Raw genomic sequence first — 15,301 nt, 5'->3', positions numbered from 1 at the left:
TGGGAGATCAACCTTCAATTAATTAATTAATTCATTCATTTCTATAGTGCCTTCCTGCCAAGGCAGCTTACAATTTTTAAATACTGAAACAAACAAATAAATGTTACCAAGTAAACAAAAACCCAAAACAGTATATAGTCCTCTCAGGCCATTGATGGTCCCTTTGGGAGCTAATGGCATGAACTCCCTGGCCTGGATTTATCCTCTTCTTAATATTTTTTGAACAGCCATTCTAATCAATATCCAAAAACCTATTACTACAGGCAGGGCCGGCCCTAGGACAAATAGTGCTCTGGGCGAGGAGTGCCTTTGGTGCCCCACCCTGTCGTCAGTTTTGCAGGGCCACCCAGAGGGCTTTATAGGGCCTGGTGCAGGAGTTATTTTATTATTATTATTATTTATGTAGTGCTATTTATTACAGTATTTGAAGTGCTAAGTGCTTGGTACAGTGCAAATGACATCAGAGTGGAAACTAAAAAAGAAACATACTTTAAAGCTAATTGAGGGAAGATCATTTTTGTAGTTAGTATCCAAACAACCTGTAGAACTTTCAAAAAAAGGTTACGCTTTTGCCAGCCTCGCTCTCTGCAGACAGTTATTTCAAAACACAGCCACTGAGCTCAGCTCGGTGCCCCCTTCAAGTCAGCGCCCCAGGCAACTGCCCCGCTTGCCCACCCCCTAAGGCCAGCCCTGACTACAGAAGGGTTCCAACAACAATCGAAGAAGTCACTGCCCTCCTGATTTCATTTCGACTAACGATCTGAACTACTACTGCAATTTTTTTTGCTAACTTATAAGGTGTCAGAAGATAAGAACATTTTAAAATAATTCCCCCTGAAATAACCAATAAATATCTTCCAAATATAAAATATAATTACAAATATCTATAGGTAAATGTGTTTTTAGGCTCTTCTCACACATTATTATTAGCAGCAGCAGCAGTGGCACACTTTATGGGGGCTGCCTCTGAAGAACATTAGGAAACCTCAGCTGATTCAGAATGCGGTAGCTAAGTTATTAACAGGGATCTGCTGTAATTAACATATCTTGCATTTGCTGAAAGTTCTGATTGCATGGGCTTCGGGCATGGTGGCACCCCATCTTTGACACATCTTTCCCAGAGATGTCTGTCTGGCACTATGCTTTTATCTTTGAGGTGCCAAGTGATGACTATTTTATTTTTATCTTGCTAATTTTAATGCTGCTGCTTCTGATGTCGCTGTGGATTAGGTTTGACTTTTTATTACTGTGCAGCAGTAAAAGTTTTTAAAGTTTAAATGAGGGCTGTTTACACACACACCTCTCGCACGTTGAGGGGGCTATCGGGCTACGCTGGCTGCCCTGCCCCTCACTGTGCTAGGCAGCTCTGCTATCCGCATGTTTGGCATGCATGGGAAGGAGCCCTCTGTGCGTAGCAATGTACCTATGGAGAGCTCCTCCACAGGAGGGCGGATTATGAGCCAGTCAGGATCTCCCTTGGCATGGAGGAGATCTATGTGCATACATCAGTACACATTTAGGGCCCCTCCTCACACGTAACAAACACATGGACAGCAGGGTGCCTCCTTCAGTAGCGCTACAACTCCCCTATTGTAAGCTGCCCTGAGCATATCTGATGGAAAACGGGATAAAAATATTTAACATAAATGCGCATTTTTGTAGGGATGTACGAAACCCTTACCTGGCTCTGTTCCGGGGCATCTGCGGTGGGGAGGAGGCGCTCCGTCCCTCCCCCCAGAATCCTCCCCGGCCGCAGCTGGAGTTCCGGCTGCTGCCGGGCTGCTACGGCTGCAAATGGTGGCCACTACGCCATTTACGTTCCTGCCTTTTGCCATGATAGGCTATGGAAATACTTACGTAGCCTATTACGGCAAAGAGCAGGGGCACAAATGGTGTCGTGGCTGCCATCTGCACCCCTGCTCTTTGCCGTGATAGGCTACGTAAGTATTTACGTAGCCTATCATGGCAAAAGGCAGCCACGCAAATGGTGGCCACTACGACGGCTGCCATTTGTGGCCGCAGCAGCCCGGCAGCGGCCGGAAGAGGAGCCGGAGCCGCCGCTGCTGCATCCACCACCGCCACATCTGCCCTCAGGTAGGCTCTGTTCCAAGGGGATTCCGCAGGGTGGCAGGGGGGATTGCTCCATTCCACCACGGACTCCGGGGGGCCAGATTCTAAAGAATCCGGCCTCACTGGAGTCCGTGGCGGAATTCTCTGCCATCCCTACATTTTTGTCTCAATTTCAACAGGTCTTACAAGTACTGGAAACTGAATGAAAACCTAGAAAACCTTGTTTACCAGTGGTGAAAGGAAAATGAATGTAGACAGCATGAGCAGTGATCCCTCTTTCAAACTGCCTTCAACTGCCTGGAAAACAACAACAATGGTCTCTAGCATAGGAACATGGGAAGCTGCCTTATAGTGAGTTGGACCGTTGGTCCATCTAGCCCAGTGTTATCAGCATTGACAGGCAGCAGCGGCTCTCCAGGGTTTCAGACAAAAGTCTTTCCCAGCCCTGCCTGGAGATGCCAGGGATTGAACCTGGGACCTTCTCCATGCAAAGTAGATGCTCTGCCACTGAGCTATGGCCCACGTAAACCAGTTCTTAGCCCTTCCACTCATGGATTACCTGTAAGCACATTTGATGCAGAAATGAAGCAACAACAGCACACTACAAATCCCTCAGTGGTAGCTGGGGACTGGAAGCTTCACCACACGAGGCTAAAATCCCACATCCTTACCAGGGCTTCTGCTTCCGGATTCCTTGTGGGATTAAAATCGGTTCCTTTATACAAGCGGAGACGTGCTCTGAATCGGGGAATTCCTTTCTCAACAATTCCTTTCTATATGTTTCATTTTACAGCCACTAGATGGCGCTGTGTTTATAGCAGAACTGCGCAATTACACACAGCCGATATATCAGATTAACGTTCCTTATGAGGTTATCTCTGACCTTTTAAAAGCAGGATAAAGGTCAGAAAGTGCAGGAGAAGCCCTGGAGGTCAACAATGTCATGTAAAGGACCCGCAAACATCCATGAGTGACCAATTACCAGTGTGCAATAAAAGCTATGTGCAGAAATGCTCTGGGGCTCCCCAATGTTTGCTGGTTCATAAAGCCTATTTACATGCAGGTATAGCAAAGCTCTGTCCCATTTAGGGTGACCTAACCCATAAGAAGACTTATAAACATGAGCTACACAGAGCAATCCTGAGTGGGACCAGTGGGGAGCGACAAGGTGGAGCTACCACCCACCTCATCCCCAGCCCTGCTGGCTTGCACCAGCCAGGGCAAAAGGTGGGTGGGTTCTCTGGGCTTTTCAGCCAGGTAGATCCTTGTTTTGACAATTCCAGCCTGCCCCACCCCACCCCATTACCAGCAATAGCAGGAAATTAACTATGTCAGCTCCAGGGCTGGTACAGCTAACACGCTTGAATTGGGCCCATCTGAGGGACTGGAGCGACTTTGGACCCACTGGATCCAAAGATGGCTCCTCCCTGCCCTCACCTATGAAACACCCATTTTGTGACTTTCTTCCAGCTACCAGTGGCAACTTTACATTTGCTCAGGAACAGCAGGGGTCTCTATTACAGATCCATCACTACCCCCCCACACACACACATACATATACCAGTGGTGCTCTTGTCTGCCTGCAGAGGGCAGTGGAAGAGCATCAACATGTTAGCCTAACTCACTCCAGCCATCAACATGGGGGAGAAGGCAGAGGATTGCGCTAATCATCAGCATCATCAAAAATACTTACACTGCTGCAGTGTTCATTATACAGATGGGTCCTGGACATCTACAGTGTTTGCCATCATCATATTCCATCCCCAAGGTGAGACCCAGCAGTTGTGCAATGATGACTGAAAATGTCTCCATCGTTACCGTCCTCTGGTACTAGGAGAAAAAGGAACAAACTGAAACCACAAACCAAGTTCTTTCACTCCATTATGAAAACAAAAAGCTAAATGTAAAAGAGTCTGGTAAAGCTTCATTGCAGAGTTTCTGGATACTTGTGCTGCTTTTGTAGAGCTGAAGATCATATTCTGTATTGGCTTAGGCACAGAAAAGCTCAATTTATATGACATTTTATATCCTAAAGCGGGAGCGGTGTACGTGTGTGTGTCTACACAGCACTTTCAATGGGGAATGGATATGTGTCCAAGCAACCAGCCATCCAAGGATAAAAGTACCAGCAACAGTATAAATAAGATGGGATGATGGGGGCACCTGCCACAGGTGCGACCTGGACAGGGGAACGACATCAGCATTAAAGGTCTGCTGTTTTATTATTATTGTATTTTTATGGTTGATTGGATTATTCCATCTTTATTGTGAGCTTCCTTGGGAGCACAGATGGGCTGAAGATGCCGGGTAAAAGTTTAATTAATAAATAACTATTATGTAATAGATTGGCATATATTAAATAATATTATAGAACGTGTCTTTTCCCCAGCCTGGAATAATTAGACCAGCCTTTCCCAACTGTGAGTCCCCAAATGTTGTTGGACTACAACTCCCATTATTCCAGACCACTGGACATGCTGGCTGGGAATGATGGGAGTTGTAGTTCAACATCATCTGGTGACCCAAAGTTGGGGAAGTCTAAATTAGACCTTCCCCTTCATGGATCACTGCCTTGTTGTGGCGAAGGGGCTTGCGTAACTCAGTGAAGCCATAAGCTATGCCGTGCAGGGCCACCCAAGACAGACAGGTCATGGCAGAGAGTTCTGACAAAATGTGGTCCACTGGAGAAGGAAATGGCAACCCACTCCAGTATTCTTGCCAAGAAAACCCCATGGAACGTATCACAAGGCTAAAAGATATGACGCCGGAAGATGAGCCCCTCAGGTCGGAAGGTGTCCAATATACTACTGGGGAAGAGCAGAGGGTATTTCCAAGTAGCGCCAGAAAGAGTGAAGTGGTGGGCCAAAGCCGAAAGGACACTCAGCTGTGGATGTGTCTGGTGGTGAAAAGAAAATCCGATGCTGTAAAGAACAATATTGTTTCGGAACCTGGAATGTCAGATCAATGAATCAAGGTAAGCTGGAGGTGGTCAAACATGAGATGGCAAGATTGAATATCGACATCTTGGGAATCAGCGAACTCAAATGGACAGGCATGGGTGAATTTAATTCAGGTGACCATCATATCTACTACTGTGGGCAAGAATCCCTTAGAAGAAATGGAGTAGCACTCATAGTCAACAAAAGGGTAGGAAAAGCAGTACTGGGGTACAATCTTAAAAATGATAGAATGATCTCAGTACGAATCCAAGGCAAACCATTCAACATCACAGTAATTCAAGTCTATGCCCCAACCACTGATGCCGAAGAAGCTGAGGTCGATCGGTTCTATGAAGACCTACAACACCTTCTATAACTAACACCAAAAAAATATGTCCTCTTCATCATAGGGGATTGGAATGCTAAAGTAGGAAGTCAAGAAATCACCAGGATAACAGGCAGGTATGGCCTTGGTGTACAAAATGAAGCAGGACAAAAGCTAATAGAGTTTTGCCAGGAGAACACGCTGATCATAGCAAACACTCTTTTCCAACAGCACAAGAGACGACTCTACACATGGACATCACCAGATGGCCAATATCGAAATCAGATTGATTATGTCCTTTGCAGCCAAAGATGGAGAAGCTCTATACAGTCAGTCAAAACAAGACCTGGAGCTGACTGTGGCTCAGATCATGAGCTTCTTGTTGCAAAATTTCAGCTTAAATTGAAGAACGTAGGGAAACCACTAAACCATTCAGGTATGACCTAAATCACATCCCTTATGAATATACAGTGGAGGTGAGGAATAGATTTCAGGGATTAGACCTGATAGACAGTGTGCCTGAGGAACTATGGACGGAGGTCCGCAACATTGTTCAGGAGGCAGCAACGAAATCCATCCCAAAGAAAAAGAAACGCAAGAAAGCCAAGTGGCTGTCTGATGAGGCTTTACAAGTAGCTGAGGAAAGAAGGGAAGCGAAAAGCAAGGGAGAAAAGGGAAGATATATCCAACTGAATGCAGAGTTCCAGAGAATAGCAAGGAGAGACGAGAAGGCCTTCTTAAATGAACAATGCAAAGAAATCGAGGAAAACAACAGAATGGGAAAGACTAGAGATCTCTTCAAGAAACTCGGAGATCTCAAGGGAACGTTTTGTGCAAAGACGGGCATGATAAAGGACAAAGAAGGCAGGGACCTATCAGAAGCAGATGAGATTAAGAAGAGGTGGAAAGAATACACAGAAGAACTATACAGGAAAGATCTGAATGTCCCTGATAGCCATGATAGTGCGGTCACTGAACTTGAGCCGGACATCCTCGAGAGTGAAGTCAAGTGGGCCTTAGGAAGAATTAGTAACAACAAAGCTAGTGGTGATGGCACTATTCCAGCCGAGCTATTTAAAATCCTAAAAGATGATGCTGTTAAAGTGCTGCATTCAATATGCCAACAAATTTGGAACACTCAACAATGGCCGCAAGACTGGAAAAGGTCAGTTTACATTCCAATTCCAAAGAAGGGCAACGCCAAAGAGTGTTCAAACTACCGCACAATTGCGCTCATTTCACATGCCAACAAGGTGATGCTCAAAATCCTACAAGCTACGCTTCAGCAGTATGCGAACCGAGAACTACCGGAAGTACAAGCTGGGTTTCGAAGAGGCAGAGGAACGAGAGATCAAATCTCCAACATTCGCTGGATCATGGAGAAAGCAAGAGAATTCCAGAAAAACGTCTATTTCTGCTTCATTGACTACGCTAAAGCCTTTGATTGTGTGGATCACAACAAACTGTGGCAAATTCTGAAAGTGATGGGAATACCAGACCACCTTACCTGTCTCCTGAGAAACCTGTACGAGGGTCAAGAAGCAAGAGTAAGAACCAGACATGGAACAACCGAGTGGTTCAAGATTGGGAAAGGAGTACGACAAGGCTGCATATTGTCACCCTGCTTATTTAACTTATATGCAGAGTACATCATGAGAAACGCCGGGTTGGATGAATCACAGGTCGGAATTAAGATTGCTGGGAGAATTATCAACAACCTCCGATATGCAGACGATACCACCCTAATGGCAGAACGCGAAGAGGATCTAAAGAGCCTCTTGTTGAGGGTGGAAGAGGAGAGTGCAAAAGCTGGTTTGAAACTCAACATTAAAAAAACTAAGATCATGGCATCTGGCCCCATCACTTCCTGGCATATAGAAGGGGAAGAAATGGAAGCAGTGACAGAATTTACTTTCTTGGGCTCCAAGATCACCGCAGACGGTGACTGTAGCCATGAAATTAAAAGACGCTCGCTCCTTGGGAGGAAAGCTATGGCAAACCTAGACAGCATAGTAAGAAGCAGAGACATCACCTTGCCAACAAAGGTCCGTCTAATCAAAGCTATGGTTTTCCCAGTAGTAAGGTATGGCTGTGAGAGCTGGACTATAAGGAAGGCTGAGCGCCGAAGAATTGATGCTTTTGAACTGTGGTGCTGGAGTAGACTCTTACGAGTCCCCTGGACTGCAAGGAGGTCAAATCAGTCCATCCTAAAGGAAATCAACCCTGACTGCTCATTGGAAGGACAGATACTGAAGCTGAAGCTCAAATATTTTGGCCACCTAATGCGAAGAGAAAACTCTCTGGAAAAGACCCTGATGCTGGGAAAGACTGAAGGCAAAAGGAGAAGGGGACGGCAGAGGATGAGATGGCTAGATAGCATCACCGATGCAATGAATATGAACTTGAGCACACTCCGGGAGAGAGCGCAGGACAGGAAGACCTGGCGTGCTATGGTCCATGGGGTCACGAAGAGTCGGACACGACTGAACGACTGAACAACAACAACAAAATTAGACCTTACTTTTCAAGGCAGTGGGTGAAAACCAGAAGCTGAATGAGAGCAGCAGGCCAGGTGGAGTGTCTACATTTCAGTGTCTCATAGTCTCGGGGCCTGCAGCCTAACACAATAAAGCTCACTGAATGCAGCTCCTCCCAGAAAACTGCTAGGAAGTGAAAAGATGTGACTGGCCAGTAATTCCTCAGTTGTTACCAAATGTTCTCCTCTAGACGTGTGTACAGACTTGTGCACGTTCTCTAGACACGCATTCGTTAAGGAACCTTTTAACCTGGACAATAGCGCATCTTGGCTGGAGGGGATCCGATGATTCTCTCTCTCTCTCTCTCTCGCTCTCTCTCACACACACACACACACACACACAGGCTTCTTCAGAACAGGGAAATTTATTAAACACAAAATGTACACTCATTTACTCTACACGCTTGGAGGTTCTACCTGGGCTTAGACAGGCCAATGGAGGCAACCAGGTCTATCTGGGAAATACCTGGCCCTGGGTGGCCATGCAACTCTGGTTTGCAATGCTCCAAAAAGCAGTGCAAAGCCACGAGTGGGGGAACCCAGGAAACCAAAGTGGTTTAAATACTGTGGTCCTGATATGTTACTGGTCCAGCAGCCATGAATGGAACTGGCACACCAAGGGTTCAGAGCTTGGGGTTGTCTACAAAAGTCCTAAAGGCACAACCAACATAGCAAGTCCACAAAGAGATAACGGGGAGATTCCCAGGTGGCATTAACAGCCCTTCCTGTAGGGTTGAGGCAACTCTTAGCCAGAGCCATCACAAAAGCAAAAAGGCCTATTTGGGATGGGCAAACCAATCAAAGGGGTGCTTAGCCTACAGCGATTGAGAATTGTGACTTCCTTGAAAAGTTGGGGAACTCCTGGTCTTATACCTGGGCCTGTGATTTAATCACGCATGGGGAATCACTTCAGGGCTGGCATAGATGGGCACAGTTAAATCAGTGTTTGCCCATCCTGGGGCTTCTGAATATGTACAGTTTTATTAGATTGGTGCTGCTAGGTCTGATGTTACGTAGGGTTATTAGGCAAGATTGTTTAGCTGCCTGTTTTCCTGCCTCTGCCTGGCTGTGCTCAGGCAGGGTTTCTTAAAGTGATAGACTCCAAGGCTGCCAGCTATCACGGGAGCCTACAGTGCCTGCCCTACCACCCAGCAGCCTGCTAACGCAGTTTAAGCAGGAATCCACAAATCATAATCACCCCAAATTATTTCAATTATCCCCATAGACATCAGTCATGGGGTAATTCCTGCTGCGTGCTTTTTACTTCTTTACCTATTATGTATAAATCTCCAAGACAGATTTTCTTTCTGATTCCTACACCAGTGTCCAAACTGGGCAGCTCCCATTACCCAGTATCCAGCACCTAAATCCAAGCCAGCCCAACATAAAAACATTAGCCAAGGAAGTTCAGTGATACTGCACCAGAGCGACTCCTGCATCAAAATTCCGGAGGCACAGCTTTCCTGTGAATGTTGCTCCTATATAATTAGGCCTCTCCCTGTAACTAAAGCACAAAAGCAGAGGATGGGTCATGTACTTTGGAGACCAAAGGGACTATGCCTACAAATCACCTGCCAAAATCTTCCCATGACCAAGCAACATGGGAAAATGTATGCGCACTGGTGTTCCCCTGTTCTTGCGATAACAGCAGGTCCCTTCCACCACCACTTGCTCACAAGGCCAGCTTCCCTGGGTGTTAGCTGCTCCAGGGTTCAAACCAAGAGCTCTGAGAAGTAGGGAGGTAGTCACAGACGCCCACTCCCTGCCTCACCAGACTACTAGTTGATGGAGGGAATTGAAAGCACATCTCGTTCTCTATATTGTCAACACTGATCGGCAGCAGCTCTCCAGGATTCCAGACATGATTCTTTCCCAGTCCTACCTGGAGATACCAGGGACTGTGCTGTACCACTGAGTTATGGCACCCAGAGTTGGTGACTGGCCCAAGATCACTCAGTAAGCTTCGTGGTTGAGTAGGGATTTGAACCCATTTCTCTCTTGTGTACACCCAGCGTGCTATCCACTATATCACACTGGCTCTCAACTAGTAGGAGACAGGCTTATAGGCATGTTTTAGCCTCAAGTATGGACGTGTTGATTCACTGTCTTTGGCCAACTGATGGTGCCCTTGCAATGCTATGTATTGATGTTGTTCTGCCATCTGCAAGAAATTTAAAAATATTTAGGAATTAACAGTACAATCCTATACATGTCTACTGAAAAATAAGTCCCTCTCAGTTCAATGGGTCATACTCCCAGGTAAGTGGGTACAAGATGGAACCCTAAATATGCTTACAACTCAATTGCAACCATGTTTATTTGGAAGCACGTCTCGCTGATTTCAAGCTTCAGTTGTATGCTTAGGGCTACAGCTTTCTTTAGGGTGGAATTACAGATTACCTTAAACACAAAGCTGCCGCTGGAAACAGCAGTCCCATGTCAAGCTCACTCTCCTCTTCTCTGTATTGCCTATCATGGAAAAGTGTGGTGTGATGTCATCAGACTGTGCTTTCCTCATGCCTTCCCCTCCCAGTGGCAGCCCATGATGTGGTGGGGTGATGACAAAACACTTAACAGGATAGGTTTCTTTTGTTAACTTTTCGGCATAAGGCAGCCCTTTTTATTTTCCCAAGCTTTTCACTGGTTCTCCGTAAAACTGTACTTATATTGTTGTTTTTTGCTTTTGCTTTTTTTATTACAACAGTGTTATGTTTTTTATAGACCGTGTTTGATATTGGCAAACCACTCTAGGAAAAAATCTTGTTGAAGGGGGGTGGGGGTATCCACAAAGAGAAAACATATCTCAGGATGCTAGAAAAAATTGCTTTTACCCCATGGGCTTTCTTAAGAATAAAGCAATAAAGTATCTTTCTCTATGGATTTGAAGGTCATGTTATACAATGCAAAATAAATTCAAATTAATTAATGACAACACACCTTTCCATTCCTGTGGACTATGGGGGAAGGGCTGTAGCTCAATGGTAGAGCATATGTTTTGCACGCAGAGAGTCCCAGGTTCAGTTCCCAGCATCTCCAGGCAGAGCTAGTGAAGAAGAACCCATTCTGAAACTCTGGAGGGCTATTGCCAGTCAGTGTAGATCCAGAGGTAGATGGACCAATGATCTGACCTGGTACAAGGCAGCTTCTTATGAGGGGGAAGTAATCAGTGCGATGCTATTTTCATTTGTGTCCCATGTTTTGGGTAATACCTCTTTCCTTATTTTCAAAATAAAATTGTAAAGCATGGTTTGCTGCTGTGTGTATGTGCGTGCACTTATTCTTTTACAAAAATAACTTCAATACTTCAAAGAATAACGATATTAGAGATGATGAGTGAGTGCTTAATATGAGATACTGTTCTTCCTTACACAAACAAAAATGCCAGATCATGAGGCCGTAGAACAAGATATGAATTTTTCCATTGTAAAAACCTTCGTAGTAACTCATCAGGTTCTCCTGTTGTGGAGATCTTATTATGGTCCGTCCAGAACTCCACAGAAGAGAGAACGATTGTTATGTTAAGGTCAGAAAATTTCTGAAAAGATACAAAAAAATACATGCTCAAGTATGTGTGATCAGCGTGGTACTATTTTAATTTTGTAAGCATTCATCATGAGAACTCAGGTTAGGGGTGGAGAACGGGCAGCCTGCAGGGCCTCCCTAACTGACCCCCTACCCTGCAAGAGTTAGGCTTGGGGGGAAAAAAACCTCCCATCAATAGGAGGTGTTTCTCAAGCCTACTTGCAGCATGGAGTGGGGGGCAACTGGGGGGCACAGCCCGGGACGGAAAGGTTAACTTCTCCTTCCCCATGTATTGTGAACCCCCACTCCCAATCCCCCACAGGGCAACTGGGACTGGAAAAAAGCCTCCCATTTGAGCCAAGGGGAGGCTTTTTTCAAGTCTCATTGCAATGCAGGAGCAATGGAGGCAGGTCGTAGCTGGGGAGGGAAGGGTTAACTCTCTCATCCCTAAGCACTAACTGCTCCCCCCCTTCAAATCAGACTCCCTTTTTTCAAGTCTGCGGCATGGGGGAGAGGGCATCTTCCTGTGAATGCATGTGAGAATGTGTTTGAACAGGCTGTGCATGTAGCTTTGGCGCCATCCATCACTGACATGCAAGACCCTGGAAGGTTACACATGAGGGAGTGCGGTCATCAGGTGAAAAAGGCTCCCCATTCCTGAGCTAGCTGATGATATGTAAGAGCCAGGTCTTAATTTGTGCCAGAGCTCACCACGGTTTGCCGTTACATGCACAAGCAGCCAGAAGCCTCAGTCTTGCACAGGAGATTAGAAGCTTCTGCTTCTGGTTAGCAGCATTGTTGTTGTGTTCGGAAAGAACAAAAGATGGCTAGGGACAACTGTAGAAACCAGAATCACACTGTGGCTTGCAATAGTGTTTTCTGGTGGGACCGTAGCTCAGTGGTTGGGTGCATGCTTTGCATGCGGAGAGTCCCAGGTTCAAATCCCCAGCACCTCCGGTTAAAAGGGTCTCAGGCAGCAAGATTGGGAAAGGCCTCTCTCTGCTTTAGGCCTTGGGGCACCATGATCACACGGTGTAGACAATACTGGGCTAACCCCCCAGCATTGAGCAGGGGGTTGGACTTGATGGCCTTGTAGGCCCCTTCCAACCCTACTATTCTATGAATCTATGATAAGGCAACTTCATAGGTTAGTGAAATGGGCATGACTAGAACTTCCCTGTAGGGAAGGGCCATAGCACAGTGGTGGGGTGCTATGGGTCTACAAGGCCCCACTTTGAATGAACCACGGTTTAAACTAATTAGGTTTCCCCTCCACCCCAGTTCAGACATAACAACAAACTCTATAGTTAGTTTAACACAGGAAGTGACAGCTTCTGATCTCCTTCTCATGGCTGTGCCAGAGGAGGAAGGGCGAGCACAAGGCTTGCTGCTGCTAGCACACAGTGCTATAGTTTAGCGTTACATCTGAGAAGGGCCATTCACTCCAGTCTTGGCTCCCATTGTAGAGGAAGGCCCAAATCATACCGAAAGCAAACAAAGAAGTCTTTGAAAGGTTGTCACAGAGAGGAAGGCCAGGATCTCTTCTCCATCATCCCAGAGTGCAGGACACAGAAGAATGGGCTCCAGTGACAGGAAGCCAGATTCCGGCTGAACATCAGGAAAAACTTCCTGACTGTTAGAGCAATACGACAACGGAGCCAATTACTTAGGGAGGTAGTGGGCTCTCCCATGCTGGAGGCGTTCAAGACGAGGCTGGACAGCCATCTGTCAGGGATGCTCTGACTTGGATTCCTGCATTGAGCAGGGGGTTGGACTCGATGGCCTTGTAGGCCCCTTCCAGCCCTACTATTCTATGATTCTATGGTTCTATTTCGATGGGATTTAGTCAATACTAATTTTGCGGGAGCAAGACCTAATTGTCCAACATTATAAAAAATAACGACCAGTGGTGGCATCTGTCATATTTACAAACATTGTTTCCATGCTATCTTTCCAACAAGTTGCCGAAAGTGTTTATACTGAGGTTATTATTCAAATGTTGGAATAAGACCACAGGTTCCATCTTCATGTCTGTATATTCCTGGCATCCAATGCTATGCAATTATTTTGCCAGTGCTGCACATGTTTGCAGGACAGGGCTGTAAGAGCAACAGCCACATTAAAACTTCCAAGCGCCTCGTGTCAATATGAAAGAAAAAGAAAACATGGCAGTAACTTACACTGTTGACAAAGCCAATAAGCTGTGCTACGCTCTGGGTTACTTCATCGCGGTTTCCACCCATATAGTTGTACTAAAAAAGAATGCATTTCTATTAGTATTTATTAGCACTGTCTGGGCCAGTTTTATTGGATGAGTTTCAGTTATTGAGTTCTGAGGATGTGGACAAGGTGCTTGGCCAAGTCTGATCGACCCCTTGTGTGCTTGACCCTTGCCCTTCATGGCTTGTTACATCAAACAAGGAGGGGATGTCTGGCTGGGTCCAGGAGGCTGTGAATTCCTCCTTGAGAGAGGGAGTGGTGCCGGCCTCTTTAAAAGAGGCAGTAACCAGATCACACCTGAAAAAAACCTAACCTGGACCCAGAGGACGTTAACAATTATTAGGCCAGTGGCCAACATCCCCTTCCTGGGCAAGGTGCTTGAGCGGGTGGCTGTAGGACAGCTCCAGGCACTGTTGAATGAAATGGATTATCTAGATCCATTTCAATCAGGCTTCAGGCCTGGTTTTGGAATGGAAACTGCCTTGGTCGCCCTGTGGGATGACCTCTGCTGGGAGAGGGACAGGCGGAGTGCGACCCTCTTGATTCTCCTGGACCTCTCAGCAGCTTTCGATATCATCAACCATGGTATCCTTCTGGATAGGTTGTCTGGGTTGGGAGTTGGAGGCACTGCACTGCAGTGGTTCCACTCCTACTTGGATGGCCGATTCCAGAAGGTGGTGCTGGGGGATTATTGCTCTGTGCCATGGCAATTATGCCATGGGGTTCCACAGGGCTCTGTTTTATCCCCCATGCTGTTTAACATCTACATGAAACAGCTGGGGGAGGTTATCTGGAGGTGTGGGCTGAGGTGACATCAATATGCGGATGACACCCAGCTCTACCTCTCTTTCTCATCAAACCCAGGTGAAGCAGTGACTGTTCTGAATCAGTACCTGGGCATGGTAATGGGCTGGATGAGGGCCAAAAAACTGAAACTCAATTCAGACAAGACAGAGGTACTGTTAGTGGGTGGTTCATCTGCCCGGCTAGGTGATATTCAACCTGTTCTGGAGGGGGTTGCACTCCCCCTAAAGGATCACGCTCGTAGTTTGGGGGTGCTCTTGGATCCAGAACTGTCACTTGAGGCACAGGTGAACTCAGTGGCACGGAGCACTTTTTATCACCTTAGGCTGGTATACCAACTACGCCCTTATCTGGACAGAGATCGCCTAGCTACAGTTATCCATACTCTGATAACTTCTCATCTGGATTACTGCAATGTGTTATATGTGGGGCTGCCTTTGAAAACGGTCCGGAAACTTCACCTGGTCCAAAATAGGGCAGCAAGATTGTTAACAGGGACTGGCCAACGAGCTCATATTATGCCAGTACTTTTCCAGCTGCACTGTGTACCAGTCCATTTCCGGGCCCGATTCAAAGTGCTGGTATTAACATTCAAAGCCCTTAACGGCTTGGGGCCAGGTTATCTGAAGGATCGCCTCCTCCCATATGCGCCTGCCCAGACCTTAAGATCATCGTCAGTGGCCCTTCTCCGTGAGCCCCTGCCAAAGGAAGTGAGGTGGGTGGCTACTAGGAGGAGGGCTTTTTCTGCTGTGGCACCCCAGCTCTGGAATGAGTTCCCTAGTGAGGTTCGCCTGGCACCTACACTGTATTCCTTTCGGCGCCAAGTGAAGTCCTTTTTATTTTCCCAGGCATTTTAGCATTTTAGCTTTCTAGACTTTTAGCTTT

General features: G+C 46.4%; 1 protein-coding gene across 4 annotated transcripts in view; it reads right to left on the bottom strand.

Moving 5' to 3' along the window:
- The window catches only part of LOC146340692 (disintegrin and metalloproteinase domain-containing protein 2-like), a 54,491-nt gene that overhangs the window by 20,861 nt on the left and 18,329 nt on the right, over window positions 1–15,301 (bottom strand). For all 4 annotated transcript variants that reach the window (XM_084808192.1, XM_084808195.1, XM_084808196.1 and 1 more), the window contains 4 exons: window positions 13,573–13,644; window positions 11,239–11,405; window positions 9,293–9,374; window positions 3,764–3,900 (listed from right to left, as the gene is read on the bottom strand). In XM_084808192.1, coding sequence (XP_084664318.1) covers window positions 3,764–3,900; window positions 9,293–9,374; window positions 11,239–11,405; window positions 13,573–13,644 — 458 coding nt within the window. The remainder of the gene's footprint in view (window positions 1–3,763; window positions 3,901–9,292; window positions 9,375–11,238; window positions 11,406–13,572; window positions 13,645–15,301) is intronic.

Source organism: Heloderma suspectum, chromosome 6, assembly GCF_057233095.1.
Source record: "Heloderma suspectum isolate Gila_16-S chromosome 6, 16-S_ref, whole genome shotgun sequence".
In the NCBI taxonomy this organism is placed as follows: Eukaryota; Metazoa; Chordata; class Lepidosauria; order Squamata; family Helodermatidae; genus Heloderma; species Heloderma suspectum.
This window is presented reverse-complemented; position numbering and strand designations above follow the sequence as displayed.